The sequence below is a fragment of the Capsaspora owczarzaki genome (assembly GCF_000151315.2).
Source record: "Capsaspora owczarzaki ATCC 30864 unplaced genomic scaffold supercont2.9, whole genome shotgun sequence".
NCBI lineage: Eukaryota > Filasterea > Ministeriida > Capsasporidae > Capsaspora > Capsaspora owczarzaki.
In genome coordinates, this window is record NW_011887300.1 from 895,480 (window position 1) to 911,112 (window position 15,633).

The window sequence follows — 15,633 nt, forward strand, 5'->3', positions numbered from 1 at the left end:
CTTTCGCCCCTTCTCCTCGATAAATCGATACAAATGCAAGTATAGCATCATATTACGAAGCCTGCGGTGTCCTCGTGTCGCCACAGAGCGAGAAAGTGGAGGGGAGAAAAAAACCCCAAAAAATCAGAAAAAAAAGGTGTTTTTGATTGTTATGGTTTTGTTTTTGATTGTTTAAACGTTTCGGTCGTGCTTGCTCTCTTCTGTCTGCTTGGTCTCTCGGCCTCCTTCTCTGTCGCTGTTGCTCTGTTTTTCACCGCAGCTTTTAAGGAGACCAACCAGAGCGCGCGAGGCCAGTCCCCCAAAGCAATACAAATGCTCAAACCGAAAATTATTAGGCCGTGCTGCGTGGGGTTTCTGAGTCGCTCCAGCCTGCTGCTTGCGCTTGTGGCGCTGCTCGCTGTGACGGGCGCGCGCGCGACCAACCCCAACGACGACGACCACAGTGGCTCGTACGGCGACGAGGTCGTCATGGTGCCGCCGTTCGTGGCTTGCGTGCAGACAGTGACGTCGCTTGCCGCGCTCGTCCCGGCTCTTCAAGCGCTCGGCACAACAAACACCCTGCCACCGCAGACCATCTGCATGCCCCCCGGCGAGTACACTGGCACTGGCACCACGCTGGTTTCCGTCTCCGGCCTGCATGTCATCATCCGCTCGTCCGTGCCTGGGTCGCCCGTGAAGATTCTGGGCAATGGCGCTCAGGGCCTGTTTGCTGGCGACTATGGTGGCAGGACTGGCGGCACGTACAATGTCACCATCATCGACTTCATCTTTGAGAATGGGTATCGCCCAAACGGCAACGGCGGTGCGGCTGTTTTCGTTGGGGTTGGGTATTCGACCGTCGCCGTTGTGGACTGGACGTTCATCAACTGCCAGGTAACATGTGGACCTGTCAAATGCTGTCAAATGTTGTGCTTTGCGTTCGCGCTCACTTTGCGGTTTCTGTCAAATGTTGTGCTTTGCGTTCGCGCTCACTTTGCGGTTTCTCATCCATTTGTCACTCTGCTGCTCCTTTCGATGCTAGTTCCGGAACAACCGTGCTGTGTCCTACGGGATCTCATATTCCTCGGGTGGCGCCGTGCGCCTGCACATCTACACGGATAAGTCGAGTGTTTCTCGCATGACATTCTCGCAATGCACTTTTACCAATAACAGTGCCACATATGGTGGTGCCTGTAAGTTTCTAGGTCTGGTTTCTGTTTTGGTGGCGTGTCTCTTTCTTTTGTTTTTTTCAGCTCCTTGTTCGTCTTGGTTCGTCTTGTTTTTCGACTGGGCACTTTTTCTTTTCTACTCATACCCCTTTTCTGTGTGGGACCCACTCTCCGCCCCTCCCCTGACAGTTGGTATGTCCCGCGGATCCGGCGATGGCGCGTCTGTCATTGGGTGGGCCGATGTTCGCTTCAGCGCGTGCCTTTTCGATCAGAACGCTGCGAGCTACGGCGGGGCCATTTACACACAGTACAGCAATCTTCGCATCGTCAACTCGAACATTACGCGCAACGGCGGCGGTGCTGTCTCCGCGTTCATGGCGCCTCTGCCAGGCATGGACGACTGCACGCTGGTCACCCGCAACGTGCGGTTTGTGGGCAACGTATTGTCTGGGCCATTCACAGCTACTTGCGTACGTGCCAACTCATTTCACGCGTCATCTGCATGAATTGTTGTGGATTGTTTTGTTGTCATTTTGCTCACGCAGTTCGTCCCTTTCCTTTCTTCCCACCCCTTTATTGCCAACGACGCTGCTTGTTGTCGCCTCCACCTAGAGCTCTGCGCTGAGCGTGGTACTAGACGGCCCGACTACGGGCGTGTCGATGCAAGACACCCACTTCCTTGACAACTGGTGCAACGGTACCTCCCTCACCAATTGCGGCACCATGTTCGTGAGCAACTATTACGGCGATTCGTTTGTTGCGGTGGCAAACACAGAGTTTATCAACAACACGGGTGAGGCCAACGTCATGTTCACTCTTTCGACCGGGGCGCGCACCAGTGTAGTTCTCCACAACTCATGCTCGGTCAAGGTTCGCATGTCCACACACCCAATGTCTTTCGTATCCTTGCCGATGCGTTCCAGTGTGTCCGACTTTTGTGCGTCATCGATCATCCCGCGGCTGCCAAACTTTGTCTACCCATCGAAACACAACATACCGGGACCCGTGGTCATGAACTGCACGGACGACTCCGTCCCGCAGTACTATCATTCCGACACGCTGCCGCTGCCATCGTGCACTTTGGGGTGCACGCTCGCTCCGTTTGTCTTCCAGTATGCGCCCGAGGCGCGGTGGTACGTGTCGACTTTTGCGACTTTTGTGACTTTTGCATCGGCTTGAACAATTTGGACAAAGAGACCCTTTCGACAGCTCCTTTCCTCTCCCCGTTTTCGTGTTGGTCCGCGGTTGTTTCAGCACTCACTCACCTTCTTCCTCACCCACTTCCCCTCCCTCTCAGCCTGCAGTCATGCTACGGCTACGGGTACGCCAATCCGAACTTCCAGTGCGTGCCTGGCGTTGGGTGCTTGCCGTTTGGTCTCGTCGCCGATCCCATCGCCGCTGCTTGCGTCAGCGACTGCCCAGTCAGCCTCCCTTGGCTCGACGCTGTCACGAACGAATGCCGCCCCTGCGAGCAGGGTCTGTTTTGGGACAATTCGACCTCTGCTTGTGTCAGCTCGGCAGATTGCACTGCGCCCAATTCATTTGGCGACCCGCTCACGCGGTTCTGCGTGCCACAAAGCCAGTGCTCTGCCGCCTACCCATTCGCTTTGGGCACACTTTGCATCGATCTGTGCCCCGAAGGTCTGTTTGGCGACGTGCCAACGCACCAGTGCCTCAACCTGACCGAATCGTCGTGTTCTGCGTCCACTCCATTTGCGAGCGTGGCCGACCGCCGCTGCTTCTCCACGGAAGAGTGCGCTGCACACAGCCTGGGCCTCAACTTTGTGAACAGCACGTGCGATGCGTGCAGCAGCGTCGCCCTCGCACTGAACGTGACCAGCGGCATGTGCGCCTGCGTGGCCACGAATCTGTACTACTTACCGGAGACTGATGCATGCGTGCTGGCCGATCAGTGCGCGACAAGCGGCACGACAAGCATCTACAGCGACCGCTTGTGGAGGTGGTGCGTTCCGGTGAACCACTGCTCGCCCGAGTACCCAATCTCGGCGGCGCCATTTACCATGTGCTTAACAGCCGCCGAGTATCTTGCAGGGCTTGTTTCGGTGTCCCGAGCGAGTATTCAATCCATCGCGACCGCGTCGCGCTCGGCCGCGTTGGCGAGTCACAGTATAATATCTGCGTCGAGTGCCAGCGTGCGATCTGTCATGTCGGTGTCGAGTGCCAGCGCGCAATCTGTCATGTCGGTATCGAGTGCCAGCGTGCAATCTGTCATGTCGGCGTCGAGTGCTAGCGCGAAATCTGCCGTGTCGGCATCGAGTGCCAGCGCGAAATCTGCCGTGTCGGCATCGAGTGCCAGCGCGAAATCTGCCGTGTCGGCATCGAGTGCCAGCGTGCAATCCGCCGTGTCGGCATCGAGTGCCAGCGCGAAATCTGCCATGTCTGCATCCAGTGCCAGCGCAAAATCCGCCGTGTCGCCATCGAGTGTCAGCGTACAATCCGCCATGTCGGCATCGAGTGCCAGCGTCCAATCTGTCATGTCTGTTGCGGGAACAAGCGCGACAAATGCACCAGGTGGTGACCCCAGCGACGCAAGCTCTGCTCCCGTTGCCGCCATCGGTGGCGCTGTTGGTGGAGTTGTCGCGGTGGTTGTCGTGGTGGTTGTGGTCGTGTTGGTTTTGCGCAAGCGTCGCGCGGCCAAGATCGTGGTCGAAGAAACCGTTCAGTTGCTTTGATGCTTGTGTTCTGGTGTCGCTCGTCGCTGTCATTGACATGATGGCGCTGATTGTTGTGCAGTAAACTCCTTGGTACGTTTCGAGTCTTCAGTAAGGCGAGGCGGCAATGTTCTGGGCGTGTGTTTGTGTTTGTGCGATCGCTCGGCTCGCACGCTTTCTCCAAAACACCCCTCGGCCAAAATTTTAGATTGATGATGTGATTTTCCAACCATCAATGGGTGATGTCGGCCAGACAGACCAGAGAACAGGATAGGAACTGAAAATTCACTCACTTCAAGTGACTTTATTGTGATTTCGACTTTTCGCCCCTTCTGCACGATGAATTGATTGCTCCCTTTCCTTTTTGCTGAATATTTATTATCAAACCCAACATTCTCGTGCGTTCCAAATCCAATCGCGACTTCACTCGATCCAATGCGTAACGAAACGAAAACCTGAGCCTTTTTTTTTTTTTTTTTTTTTTTTTTTTTTTTCCGTGCTGGATTTCCATTGCGTTCGTTCGTGTCTGCTGCGCTGCAGCCCCAACTGGAGCATCCAGCCACCCGCCTCTCCATCTCCAGCACCTGTGGATGCTTTCTGATCCCGCACCCGAAACGCCTTCCCTGCCCTCCCCTCTTCTCCCGCGGCATCCCCTTGCGCGACCCAGTTCAATCAAAATCCAACGATCGCCTTTTTTTTTTTTTTTTTTTTTTTTTTTTTGTTTTCTTGCTTCTTCAGCTTTGAACCCACACTGTCGCGACGACCACCACGAAGCACACACGACAGTTACCGCAGAGCTAGCATGAGTGCAGCAAGTCAGAAAGTCCAGCACGGCGTGATGACGGCACGAGTGGCGCCAACCTTCTTCGCAATGGCAACGCAATAGCAACCGTTCCTCACTCTGTCTCGCTCTCTGTCTCTCTCTGCACCGAGCGTCCGTGCCTGGAACTCACTCTTGCATTGAACGTGGGGCTGCTTGTTTTTTGCTTCTTTGGGTTGTGTTGCGCAGCGTCAGACCGCGATCTGTTCAAGGCGTTCGTGGCGTCGACGACGGGCGTCAGTCGCTCGTTTGGCAAGAGCCAGGGCCAGGACGACGACGACGCAACGCGCAAGCGAGGGCACCATGCGAACGATGATGACGACGACGATGAAGACGACAATGACTTTGGCGATGAGGACGACGACGATGACGACGACGACTCGGACGACTCGGACGACGAAGACGACTCTGAAGACGATTCTGAAGCCGATGACGACGATGCAGGGGACGACGAGGGCGAAGAGGACGACAGTGCTGCTGCTGGCGATGACAGCAAGGATGGCCAGGACAAGGAGGCGGCCAAACACAAGTCCAAGAAACACCGCAACGACAAGGACGACCGCCACAGCACCAAGCATGCCGACCGCCATGGCAAGGAGCGACACGAAAAGAAGACAAAGAAGAAGTCGTCAGCCAAGGAAGAAGTCAAGCGTCCCAAACGACGTGCCATTCTGAGTGACGACGAGTGAGTGGAGAGGGAGGAATTGCTTGTTGTGCATTCCGCGTTTCCAATGTCTGATCGTCCACTATGCTCCTCGTTGCATACAGAGACGAACCTGAATCCGCAACTGCTGCTCCAGAGTCCGAGGACGAGCAAGAGCCTCGTACAACTGAAAAGCGTCGCCGTGATTCCGACGAAGACGCCGCGGGCAGCGATCAGGAGGCTCGCCAATCCTCGAAAAAGCGTCGCTCCGATGATCAAGAGGGCTCGGGGAATGACAGCGAAGAAGAAGAAGAAGAAGAAGGGTCTGGTGAAGAGACAAATGCACGCAAGCCGCGAGGTGAGGGGTTTTTTTTTTCCTTGGAGTGTTCCGTTGCCTTTTTTTTTTTGTATTTTCGTTTTGTTGTGCTTTGCTTGTGTTTCAGACATACCAACTCGTCCATTTCGCAAACCCCCCCCTCTTGACAGAAGACAACTATCCTGATCTGGATGACGATGATTTGGCACTCGTGCAGGAGAATGTGGATCTTCTTGGCGCGGTACGTTGCGTTTGTGCGCTGTGGGCGTTTATTTCTTTCAGCCCCTCTTTGTGTGCTCACGATTAACCGTTGTTGCCTGACTCTTTGATCGTGGGAACCCTTCCAGCACTCGTCGCGCACGCGCAAACGTTTCATTAAGGGCGTCGAGCAAACACGCACAGAGCGTCCAACTGCTGCTTCGCAAGCAGACGATGATCTTGGCCTTGATATGAGCGACGAGGACGACGAGGAAGAAGAGCGCGGGAGTGCGCAGCGCCCGCAAAAGCGGCCTCAGGCGCCCGTGCAAAAATCCGCTTCTCGCGCCTCCCGTTCCGATGCCGATGATGCTGCTGCTGCTGCGGCTGCTGCGGCAGCGGATGATGCTCGAGCGGAAGAGGACGAGCGAGACTTTTTGGACGATCGCAAGGGCCAACTGAGGTATGTCACCCCAACTTGTCGCTCGTTTTGCTGGAACTCTGCGCAGCAAGCCACTGATTCTCGAAAAAAAAAAACCCTTTCTTGCAACTACGAGCAGCAGCAACATTGCAACCGCCATTCAAATTTTCGGCGAAGATTACCTCAAGTACATGACGTCGGAGGACTTGGACGCCGATGACGACTTTTTCGACGAGCAGGACGAAGAACAGCTGGTAGGGTTTTTCCTTCAGCGCGACACCAATCCTGCCGCTGTCCTCTTTGACATCGTAATCCTTACTCTCGGTCGATTTTGACTTTTAGGAAATTGATACCCAGCAGGAGGGTCTCGATGAAGAGCAACGCCAACAGCGTCTCGAGGAATATCGCGCCAAACGACAGCCCAAACCCAAAGTGCAAGCGCAATTGTCAGAGGTACCGAACTCTCTCGCTTATCGTGTCATCTGTCCTTCAACTGTCATTGTTTTGAAAATCGACTCTTTTTGTGTGGTTTACTCAATACCCGAGTCTTTGTCAGGTTCTCGAGCCATCTCTCCTCGCATCATCGTTCCAAACAGACTTGGACGATGCTATTCGCGTCAAAGACGCAGCAGAACGCTTGGGAGGGCGAGAATGAGCTTGTCTCTGAAGCCGACTGGATTTTCCGACAAGTCTTCCTCCCTCTCTCTGGGTCGCAGTGGAGCTCAGAGTCGCAGTCGACCGACTATGATGCGGCCACCATGAAGCCCAAAATCCAGGCGGCGCTTGATTTAATTCGCAACCAGGGCATGGAGGTGCCATTTATCGCCAAGTTCCGCAAAGAGTATATCGAGACCGAAATCCAAACGCCCGAGCTTTGGAAGATTTACGCGCAAGACGTGGTTTGGTCGGCGCTTGTTCGTCGAAAGCGATCCGTCCAGAAGGGATTGGTCGACTTGCGCTCTTACTTGCAAGAGGCGCTGATTGCTGCTTCGACGGCCCTCAACCAGAGTCTTGAGTCGCAGTCCAACTTTGAGCTCGGATCGACTGCAGGCTCATCGGAAGATCGCGAGCGCTCAGCCAATGTCAACCACGGATTGGACTTGGTGGAGCGAGCCTTGCATCTCTTGACCGAGTCGCATGTTCCTCTTGAGGTGGACGACATTACAGACCACCTCAATCTGCACTTTGGCGACGCTCTGGCAAACATTCGTGCCAAGCGATCGGCCGCAGACGCAGCCCGAGACGCACCATTCACGAAAAAGCCCGTGCAGCGAGACCAACACCTTGTGGCGCGTGAGGCTGGCTTGCTGCGCCTCCAACGTCAGTTCTGTCTCGCCGTCGAGCAGCTTGCTGAAAATCTTCGCCAGGACTACCAGGCCCACTATCCGCCCGAGTCTCCTGTTGAAACCCCGACGACTGCTGCTCAAGAGTATGCAACCGGACGGCATGGCTTTTCCAGCGCTGAGACGGTTCTCTCGGCGGTGCGCATGGCAACAGCCCAGGAAATTGCGTGCGACCCGGTCATTCGCACCGTCGTGCGCCAGCACATGACCGAGCGTGGCTACCTCTCCGTGCGGCCGACCCCGCGCGGAGCACGAGAACTTGACGAATCGCACCAGTACGCGCCGTTCAAGTACATTACCAAAAAGCCCTTCTCCTCCTTCAAGGACGAGCAATTCCTGCTGATGCTCAAGGCCGAGAAGGAGGGACTGCTGCAGCTCTACTTTGGTCTGCCGCTCACCGAGGCCGAGAACCGAGCGGAGGAGGATCGCCAAGTGGAAGCCGATCGCAAAGCACGCGCCGCAGTGGACGCGGCAGAGGCAGCTGCTCCTGTCGGAGCAGCGACTTCGAGTCTTCCCAAGTTTGTTCCCGCCACCATCCAAACGTCTTTGCTTTCAGCGGCGGAATCTGTGCGAAAGACACGATTGTTTGCCCTCTTTGACAGCTTCTTTTGCGACACTGGCGTTTCTGAGACGGCCAACTTGTGGAATGAGCAACGGCGCATGATTCTGGTCGGGGCGCTCCAACTCTTGCTTTTGCCGCGCATCGAGCGCGAAATTCGTGTGCAGCTGGAAGACCGCGCGATTCAGTTTGTCGCATCCAAGTGCGCAGCCGCCCTCAACGAGCTGGTTCGAGTTGGGCCATTCCCGCGCACCACTCGTGTCTATCGTCGCACCACGACGGGAGACACTTCCAGTCGACTCAACAAGGCCAAGAAGAAGAGCTGGGAGTCAGAGTCCTTTGATCTGGACGATGATGATGAAGCCAACAACAGCGATTCTGACGAGGATGACGACGAACGGCGCAATCGCTCGCACAAGTCGTCTCGAAGCGGACGTAAATCTGGCATCCACGAAGAGATGGAGATTGACGACGGTCTGGAAAAGGGCGCGCGTGTCCTCGCCGTTGTGCCTGGTTCGCAAGACACGCCTTCCTTTGCAGTCATGCTCGATGGAAACGGACGGGTGCTCGACTTTGCTCGGCTCCAACACTTTTTGAAGCGCGTGAGCGAGGGCGATTTCACATCCGAATCGGCTCGTGTGCGTGAAGAAGAACTGGATCGCTTGAAGAGCATGATTGTGTCCAAGCGTCCTCACGCCATCGCTCTGGGCCTCGACCGTCTCGAGTACCGTCGCAACAAGGATCTTCTTGAGCGCTGTCTGCGCGATATTCCCTCGGACGAGTATCCGTTTGTCAGCTCGGTGGCCGTCCAGCTTGTCGACATGGCGGCAGCCCTGCTCAAGGAAAACACTGCCCGCTTTGCGCGCGAATTTCCCGACTACCCTCCACTCCTACGACGCGCCATTTCCGTCGGCCGTCGCCTGCAAGACCCTCTCACAGAAATCGCCTCGCTTTGCGTGGAAGGCGCAACGCTGGTGGGTGGAAACGGCGGCTCGTTCGGCACGGGCACAATGGCTGGCGCCAACGTCCGCGCGGCGTCTTCCCTTGTGCTGAGTCACTCGGGCGTGGCCATCGAAGACGAGCTGACCTTGCTACGACTGCATCCGTTGCAATCCATCATCCCGACGACGGCACTGCGCCCTGCTTTGATTCAAGTTTTGATCGACAATGTTGCGCTCGTCGGTGTCGACATGACCCAAGCGCTGCTGCACCCGCACACGGCCAGCACGCTCCAGTTTGTTGCCGGCTTGGGTCCGCGAAAGGCACCTGCACTGCTGGAGGCCATCAAGGCGGCAGGCGGTCGACCACGCAGCCGCGAAGCGATCGGGTTGACGGGCAATCTTGGCCCAACCGTCCTGATGAACTGCATTGGCTTTTTGCGCATCTTTGGAGTGAGCGACCCTGACGAGGACGCAGGCGAGCCTTCTTCGTACATTGACATCTTGGACACGACCCTGATTCATCCTGAAAACTACGATGTAGCTCGAAAGATTGCTCGAGACGCCCTCGACTATGACACGATTGACGAGCGCGCCCCGTCTCACCACGTGGAAGAGCTGCTGCGCCAGCGACAAAAGCTGAACGAGGTCGATCTCGACCACTATGCACAGCACATGGAGGCCGCACACGTCGGAAAACGCATTCGGACCACTCTGTACGACATTCGGTCTGAGCTCACGTACCACGGTGTCGATTCGCGACCTCCTTTCCGTCCGTTGTCGGACGACGACAAGTTCACGTTGGTTACGGGAGAGTCCGACGCCACTCTGTGGGAAGGCATGCTTGTGGACTGCACTGTCGTCTCACTGCAAGAAAAGAGTGTGCGTGTTCGTTTGGACAATGGCATGATTGGCTTTATCGGCATTTCTCGTTTGAGCGATTCGCGTGTCGAAAACCCGAGTGACTATGTCCGTCCTGGGCAGCACGTGCACGCGCGAATCACGCGAGTCAACAAGCTGAACATGACTGCAGACCTCACCTCCAAGTCCTCCGACCTGCAAAACACATCCGGCGTCTTTACACCTCGTCGCGACACCTTCTACGACCTCGATTGCGAAAAGTTTGATCAGGAGCAGGCGAGAGCGCGTGCCCGCCGGCTGGCCAAGCGCGCCACGTACGTCCCACGCACCATCCAGCACGGTCGCTTCAAGAATGTTGACTTGCGCAAAGCCTTGGCGCTGCTCAAGGCTGGCCATGACGGCGATGTCATCATCCGCCCGTCCTCGAAGGGTGGCGACTCGTTGGTCGTGACTTGGCGCTTGGCTGAGGGTGTTTACCAGCATCTGGAGGTTGTCGAGCAAAACAAGCCCAGTCCTACTGAACTTGGCCGTGAGCTGTACATTGGCAAGGAGCGCTTTGATGATTTGGACGAAATCCTTGCTCGCCACGTCTCGCCAATGTTCAACCTGCTGCAGGACGCGCGCAGCGCAAAGTTCTGGACGAACGCTCCAGTGCCTGAAATCGATCAGTCGCTGCGCGAGGAGAAGGCAGCGCAGAGCGGTCGCATCCCGTACAAGCTCGCACTGGTGCCCGACAAACCCGGTCGCTTGCTGCTGGCCTATTTGCCCTCCCACAGTGTGCGCCACGAGTATGTCAGCCTCACACCCGATGGCTTCCGGTTCCGTGGTCATGGCTTTGCCCTGATCGCCAAGTTGATTGCGTGGTTCAAGGTCCACTTTAACGATCCCACTCCTTCCAGCAATCAACAGCGCCACGCGCACTCGCAGCCATCCCGGGTGCACCCCCAGCCGCACCACTCCACTGCCTCTTCTGCCTCTTCCCACTCGAGTTCCATGCTGCCTGCGTCAAGTGGACTGTACTCCGCCATGCCCGTCGGCGCTACTGCTGCAGCTGCTGCGGCCACCCCAGGCCAGTCGTTTGTTCACCCGAGTCGACAACAGCCTCAAGTGCAGCCACCAATGCAGCCGATGCAGCCAATCCAACCCTTCCCGTTCGGCGCACCGTACGCTCCGGGAGCACCTATGGCTTACCCGCCGGCTGGCTATCCTTACTTGCCCCAGCAGCAGCCGCAGCCGCAGTCTCAGCAACCTGGTGCCTTCCCTCCGTTCTTCCCCATGGCAGGCGTGGCACCCGCATATCCACCAGCTGGTGCCATGCCACAGCAGCAGCAGCAGCAGCAGCAGCAGTACTATGACGATCGTGGTCGCTATTATTCGTCTCGTCGCTGAGATGCGCAACACCAATTGAAGAAGCGTGCGCGCGCTTTATTTTTTTTTTCGCTTTTTTCTCCTTGCGCCTGTCCTTGCATGCTTGATGCGAAGAAGGGTGCAGTCTCTGTCCCCCCCCCCCTTGCTGATGTTTGATCATTTTTTAGTACACGATACTTTCACATTCATTCTCATATGCTTCAGTAGTCATTCGGTTCGTTCCACAAACAGGTCATAACATTGCGCAAAACAGTTCGGCTTGTTCGTGCACTTGGATGTGCGTGCATGCGGGTGTTTTTGTCTTTTTCAATCTACACTACAAAATGTCAATGCGTTACTACGAGCAATCCACAATACGCCACATCAAAATTTGCCAACCAGGCCAGAGTCGCACACACAATCGCCACATCACTTTTTTTTTTTGGAAATGGTCAAACTCTCAAGCACCCCATGTGGCCAGGATGTGACCGAAGGACGGACGTTCGTTCCAGTCGTCATCCAGACACTCGATTGCACGAACGGCGACCTGCCAAATCTGTCGTTGTACCGCGGCAGATAGAGGGAGGAGACAAGCATCAGCATACAGCGTGTGCCTGTCTCGGACCACCTTGCGCGTGTCGGTGACGAGTGCGAGTCCCGGCAGTGATGAGGTGATCAGTTCGAGCAGAATCATGCCAAAGGCGTAGACATCCGTCTTGGTCGACATTCTGCCTTCGCGAAGGTACTCGGGGCTCATGTAAACCATAGTACCTCGGACATTGTGGGTGCGAAGGTAACTCCTCTGATCGAGGTGTTGGGCAGCACGAACAAGACCAAAATCCGACACTTTCGCATGGAAACGCGCGTCCAAAAGCACATTGTCCGACTTGAGGTCGAGGTGGAACAGAACATGAGCCGGGAATGCGGTTTGGACATAGTTCATGCCGCGGGCGACATCGGCCGCAATGCGATGGCGCTGCGCCCAGGTCAGCGGAGGCGAGTTGTTCTTGCGACTGAGACGGTCGCGCACAGAACCGTTCGGCATGAGCTCATAGACCAAGCATCGCTCACCTCTTTCTTCTGCGTAATTCAGGATGGTGATGATGTTTGCGTGGCGGAATTTCGACAACGAGTCTAGCTCCGACTTGAACTCGGCCGAGCCTTGCCAGGATTCAGCGGACAGCCTCTTGATGGCAACACGAGAGCCCGACACACTGGCGCCGTACACGCGACCAAATGCTCCCTCGCCGAGCAGATACTTGGCAGCAAAATTGCTCGTGGCACTGACAAGCGTTTCGAGAGGGATTCGCGGGATGGACTCGTGAGACGGCCGTGCACGTTGAAGGTCTCCAAGGGGATCCAGCGCTGCGGTAGACGGGGAAGAGAAATTGGCGCGAAGTTGTTGCAGTTCTGATCGTGCTTGTTGGAGTTCCTGGAGTGTAGCAGCAAGCTCGGAGCGCACTTTCTGATTCTCAGCCTCAAGGCGGCTCGCCCGAGTGAAGGCTTCGCCGGCGCGGGCTGCAAGCCGCTGGAAGTGCGCCGGGGATGGAACCAATTGATCGGCGAGGCGACCCTCGTCCTTGTCACTGCATAGAAACCAGGGCAATGTTGGTTATTTTTGAGCATGCTTCAAAACGATGCGCGCAGAGCCTTACTCAACTTCACAGCTCGGGTTGCCGCTTTGTCGAAGTGCGGTGATTCCAGCTTTGGTCAGGAAGTTCTTGCTCAAACTGTTGTGTCAGTGTGAAGTCGTGCAGCTTGAAGCATGAGTGCAAAAAAGAATGATTTTGAACTCGTTCAAACAGAACCCACACGTACATGAGTGTGCCGAGTGATTTGTTCACTTTGAGGGCTTTTGCAATTGCCAGTGCTCCTGTGTCAGTGATTTCATTGTTGAACAGGCTGCGTCGGGAATGAGGACACTGAAAAAAGATCAAAAAAAAAAAAAAAAAAAAAGAAAAGCAACAAGGACACGTTGCTAAGAGCCAGCTTACTTGAGAAATCTTAAGGTCGAGCTCACTTTGAGTGTCTCAGCTATCGATAGCGCGCCAGTATCGCCAATCAGACTGTCTTTCAGGCTGTCGGATGCATGTGTAAGAGGCCCATCAATACTCGCAACTGAATCAATCAAACAATCAAACAGTCTTGAATTGCAGCGGTACGACAACTCACTACAGGTGCGTCAAGGTCTTGTTGACTTTGAGTACTTCGGCAATCGCTTGCGCTTCAGCATCACCCGCGTGATTGCAGCTCAGTCTGCTCATCGTTTGCAGAAATGAGTGGGGCTCTTTCGAAGGAATTGCTCAAAGGCATCAGTCACAATGTTGAGCACAACGTACGACAGCCGTTCCAGAGTGCGATTGGTCCCCAGAGCCTGAATGATGGACTGTGTTCCAGCAGCGCCAAATCGGTTTTCTCGCAGACTGGTGGTCAGTCAGCACGATGTACGTCTAAACAAGTAATCCACAAGCACTATCCGCCCGATCGACGTACAAGAGCACACAGAGAGCTTTGTTCACCTTGAGTGTCTCAGCGATCGCTTGCGCTCCAAGAACGCCAATCTGATTGTGCAACAGACTGTTCATCCCCTCCATCGTTGAGCACTCTGAATACTCTTTGCTGAAATCACCCCACATGCATCAGTCAAAGGGAAGTGGCTTACTGGATTGTAGTCAGCGTCTTGTTCACTTTGAGTGCCTCAGCAATCGATTGTGCTCCGACATCGCCAATCTGATTTCTTTGCAGACTGCCCGTCCGCCTCCATCAGTGAGTACTTTGCTGAATTAGCCACTCTCATGCATCAGGAAAAGTAAAATGACATACTCGAGATAAGTCAAGCCCCTGTTCACTTTGAGTGCGGAGGCAATCGCCTGCGCTTCAGCGTCGGTAATCCGACACTGTTCCAAACTGTCCGTTCCCTCCATTCAGTGAGCACTTTGAATGTCCTCTGTTGAAAATCACCCACTCACATGCATCCGTTCAAGTGAGATGCCTTACAAGAGCACAGACAGCGTCGTGTTCGCTTGGAGTGCCCCAGCAATCGCCTGCACGCCAGCCAACTCGAAAAAGTTGCCAGATAAGCTGTCCGTTTCCGATCAGTGAGCACCATCATTGTCCGCGCATGAAGGGGAAATACAACATCAACAGCAGTAAACTGCGCGTCAACCTACTCAAGCGAGGTCAGCGTGTTGTTGAAATACAGAGATCTAGCAATGGCACTGGCGCCCGAATCACCAATGCCATTAAATCTCAGACTGTCCGTCCATTCATCCGGCGGTGAGCGACACCAATGCTCGCAGTTGAATCCATCACCCATCATCAAAACCATCGAATCAATACTTACTCAAGCCTGGTCAGCGAAGTGTTCACCTTGAGCGCCGAGGCAAGCGTCTGGGCTCCGTTGTTGCCGAGGTCACACTCTTCAAGTCTGTGGATCAACCCTCCCGACAGTGAGAACGCTTCAACGTCCGTCGTCCGAATCCGCCCCGTTTCATCCCTAGTCGGCAACAGTGAGGCAGCTTTACAAAAGCGCTTGAAGTGTCCTGTTCGATTTGAGCCCACCGGCAATGGCTTTCGCTCCAGGAGCCCCAATCTGGTTGTGGCCCATACTGTCCGCCCATGGTAAAATCGGTGAGCACGGCCGTCACATCAATCAATCATCAGACCAAGGTCACATACTTGAGCTTTGTCAGGACATTGTTCTCGTGCAAGGCTTCACCAATCGAGCACGCTCCATAAATCCCAATCTCGTTGGAGCTCAAACTAGCGAGAATACGTCCAAACAATCCCAGATGTGTGAGGTGAGCCATCCTTCATCCCTTGGACACAAGCCATGCGCATCAATTCTCTTACTTGAGCGATGTCACAGCGGGGTGTCCTTTGAGTGCCTCAGCCAATGCTGCGACAAGATCGTCGCCGATATCTTCATTCTCGTAGCTAGTTCACGTTCCCGTTGTCCAACCGTGAGCACCGTCAAAGCAAGGATTTGTTGCGATTTTCGCTTGCGTTGTTTGTTACTTACTCGAGCGATCCGTAACTATCGCAGACGGCGTAGAACATGTCGTGCTGATCGCTCGTCATGTCGTCAACGTCCAGCATGCTTTCGTCCTGTGGGAGTTGAGTTTGGCAGCAGAGTGAAGTGAGCGTGGTCGGTCTGCGATTCCCCTGCCTCCCTCCCTGCCCCACTTCCATCGCCTCTTCCACCCGACTTCCGCCAATCTCAGATCACCATCACCGTTCACTTCAACCGACGGCTTCAAGTCACGGGCGACAGGCAGTGTTTCAAAAGCAGGGGGAAAAAAACCACACGTTTTTCAATGCAAGACTTACAAAAAAGAAAAAAAAAAAAAAAAAAACAACCAAAGACTGAG

At 55.0% G+C, this 15,633-nt stretch overlaps 2 protein-coding genes across 2 annotated transcripts; one reads left to right on the plus strand and one right to left on the minus strand.

The window, feature by feature from the left end:
- Nucleotides 1-312: 312 nt before the first annotated feature.
- CAOG_08908 (hypothetical protein) lies at nucleotides 313-11,305 on the plus strand (the record flags this gene model as incomplete). The annotated part of the gene is made up of 13 exons (XM_011272268.1): nucleotides 313-873; nucleotides 1,022-1,172; nucleotides 1,338-1,618; nucleotides 1,761-2,281; nucleotides 2,446-3,831; nucleotides 3,903-3,913; nucleotides 4,830-5,325; nucleotides 5,409-5,641; nucleotides 5,770-5,840; nucleotides 5,947-6,257; nucleotides 6,355-6,469; nucleotides 6,558-6,668; nucleotides 6,812-11,305. The coding sequence occupies 13 exons, from the start codon at nucleotides 313-315 to the stop codon at nucleotides 11,303-11,305; spliced, it is 8,742 nt and encodes a 2,913-aa protein (XP_011270570.1).
- A 167-nt stretch (nucleotides 11,306-11,472) lies between these two features.
- CAOG_05665 (hypothetical protein) lies at nucleotides 11,473-15,610 on the minus strand. The gene is made up of 17 exons (XM_004346288.2): nucleotides 15,593-15,610; nucleotides 15,285-15,370; nucleotides 15,116-15,199; nucleotides 14,942-15,025; nucleotides 14,788-14,871; nucleotides 14,607-14,690; nucleotides 14,434-14,517; nucleotides 14,261-14,344; nucleotides 14,087-14,170; nucleotides 13,926-14,009; nucleotides 13,757-13,840; nucleotides 13,603-13,686; nucleotides 13,436-13,519; nucleotides 13,258-13,341; nucleotides 13,082-13,165; nucleotides 12,919-12,993; nucleotides 11,473-12,849 (listed from the first exon to the last, which is right to left on the minus strand). The coding sequence occupies exons 2-17, from the start codon at nucleotides 15,359-15,361 to the stop codon at nucleotides 11,724-11,726; spliced, it is 2,370 nt and encodes a 789-aa protein (XP_004346338.1). The 5' UTR covers nucleotides 15,362-15,370; nucleotides 15,593-15,610; the 3' UTR covers nucleotides 11,473-11,723.
- Between the last annotated feature and the right edge of the window lie 23 nt (nucleotides 15,611-15,633).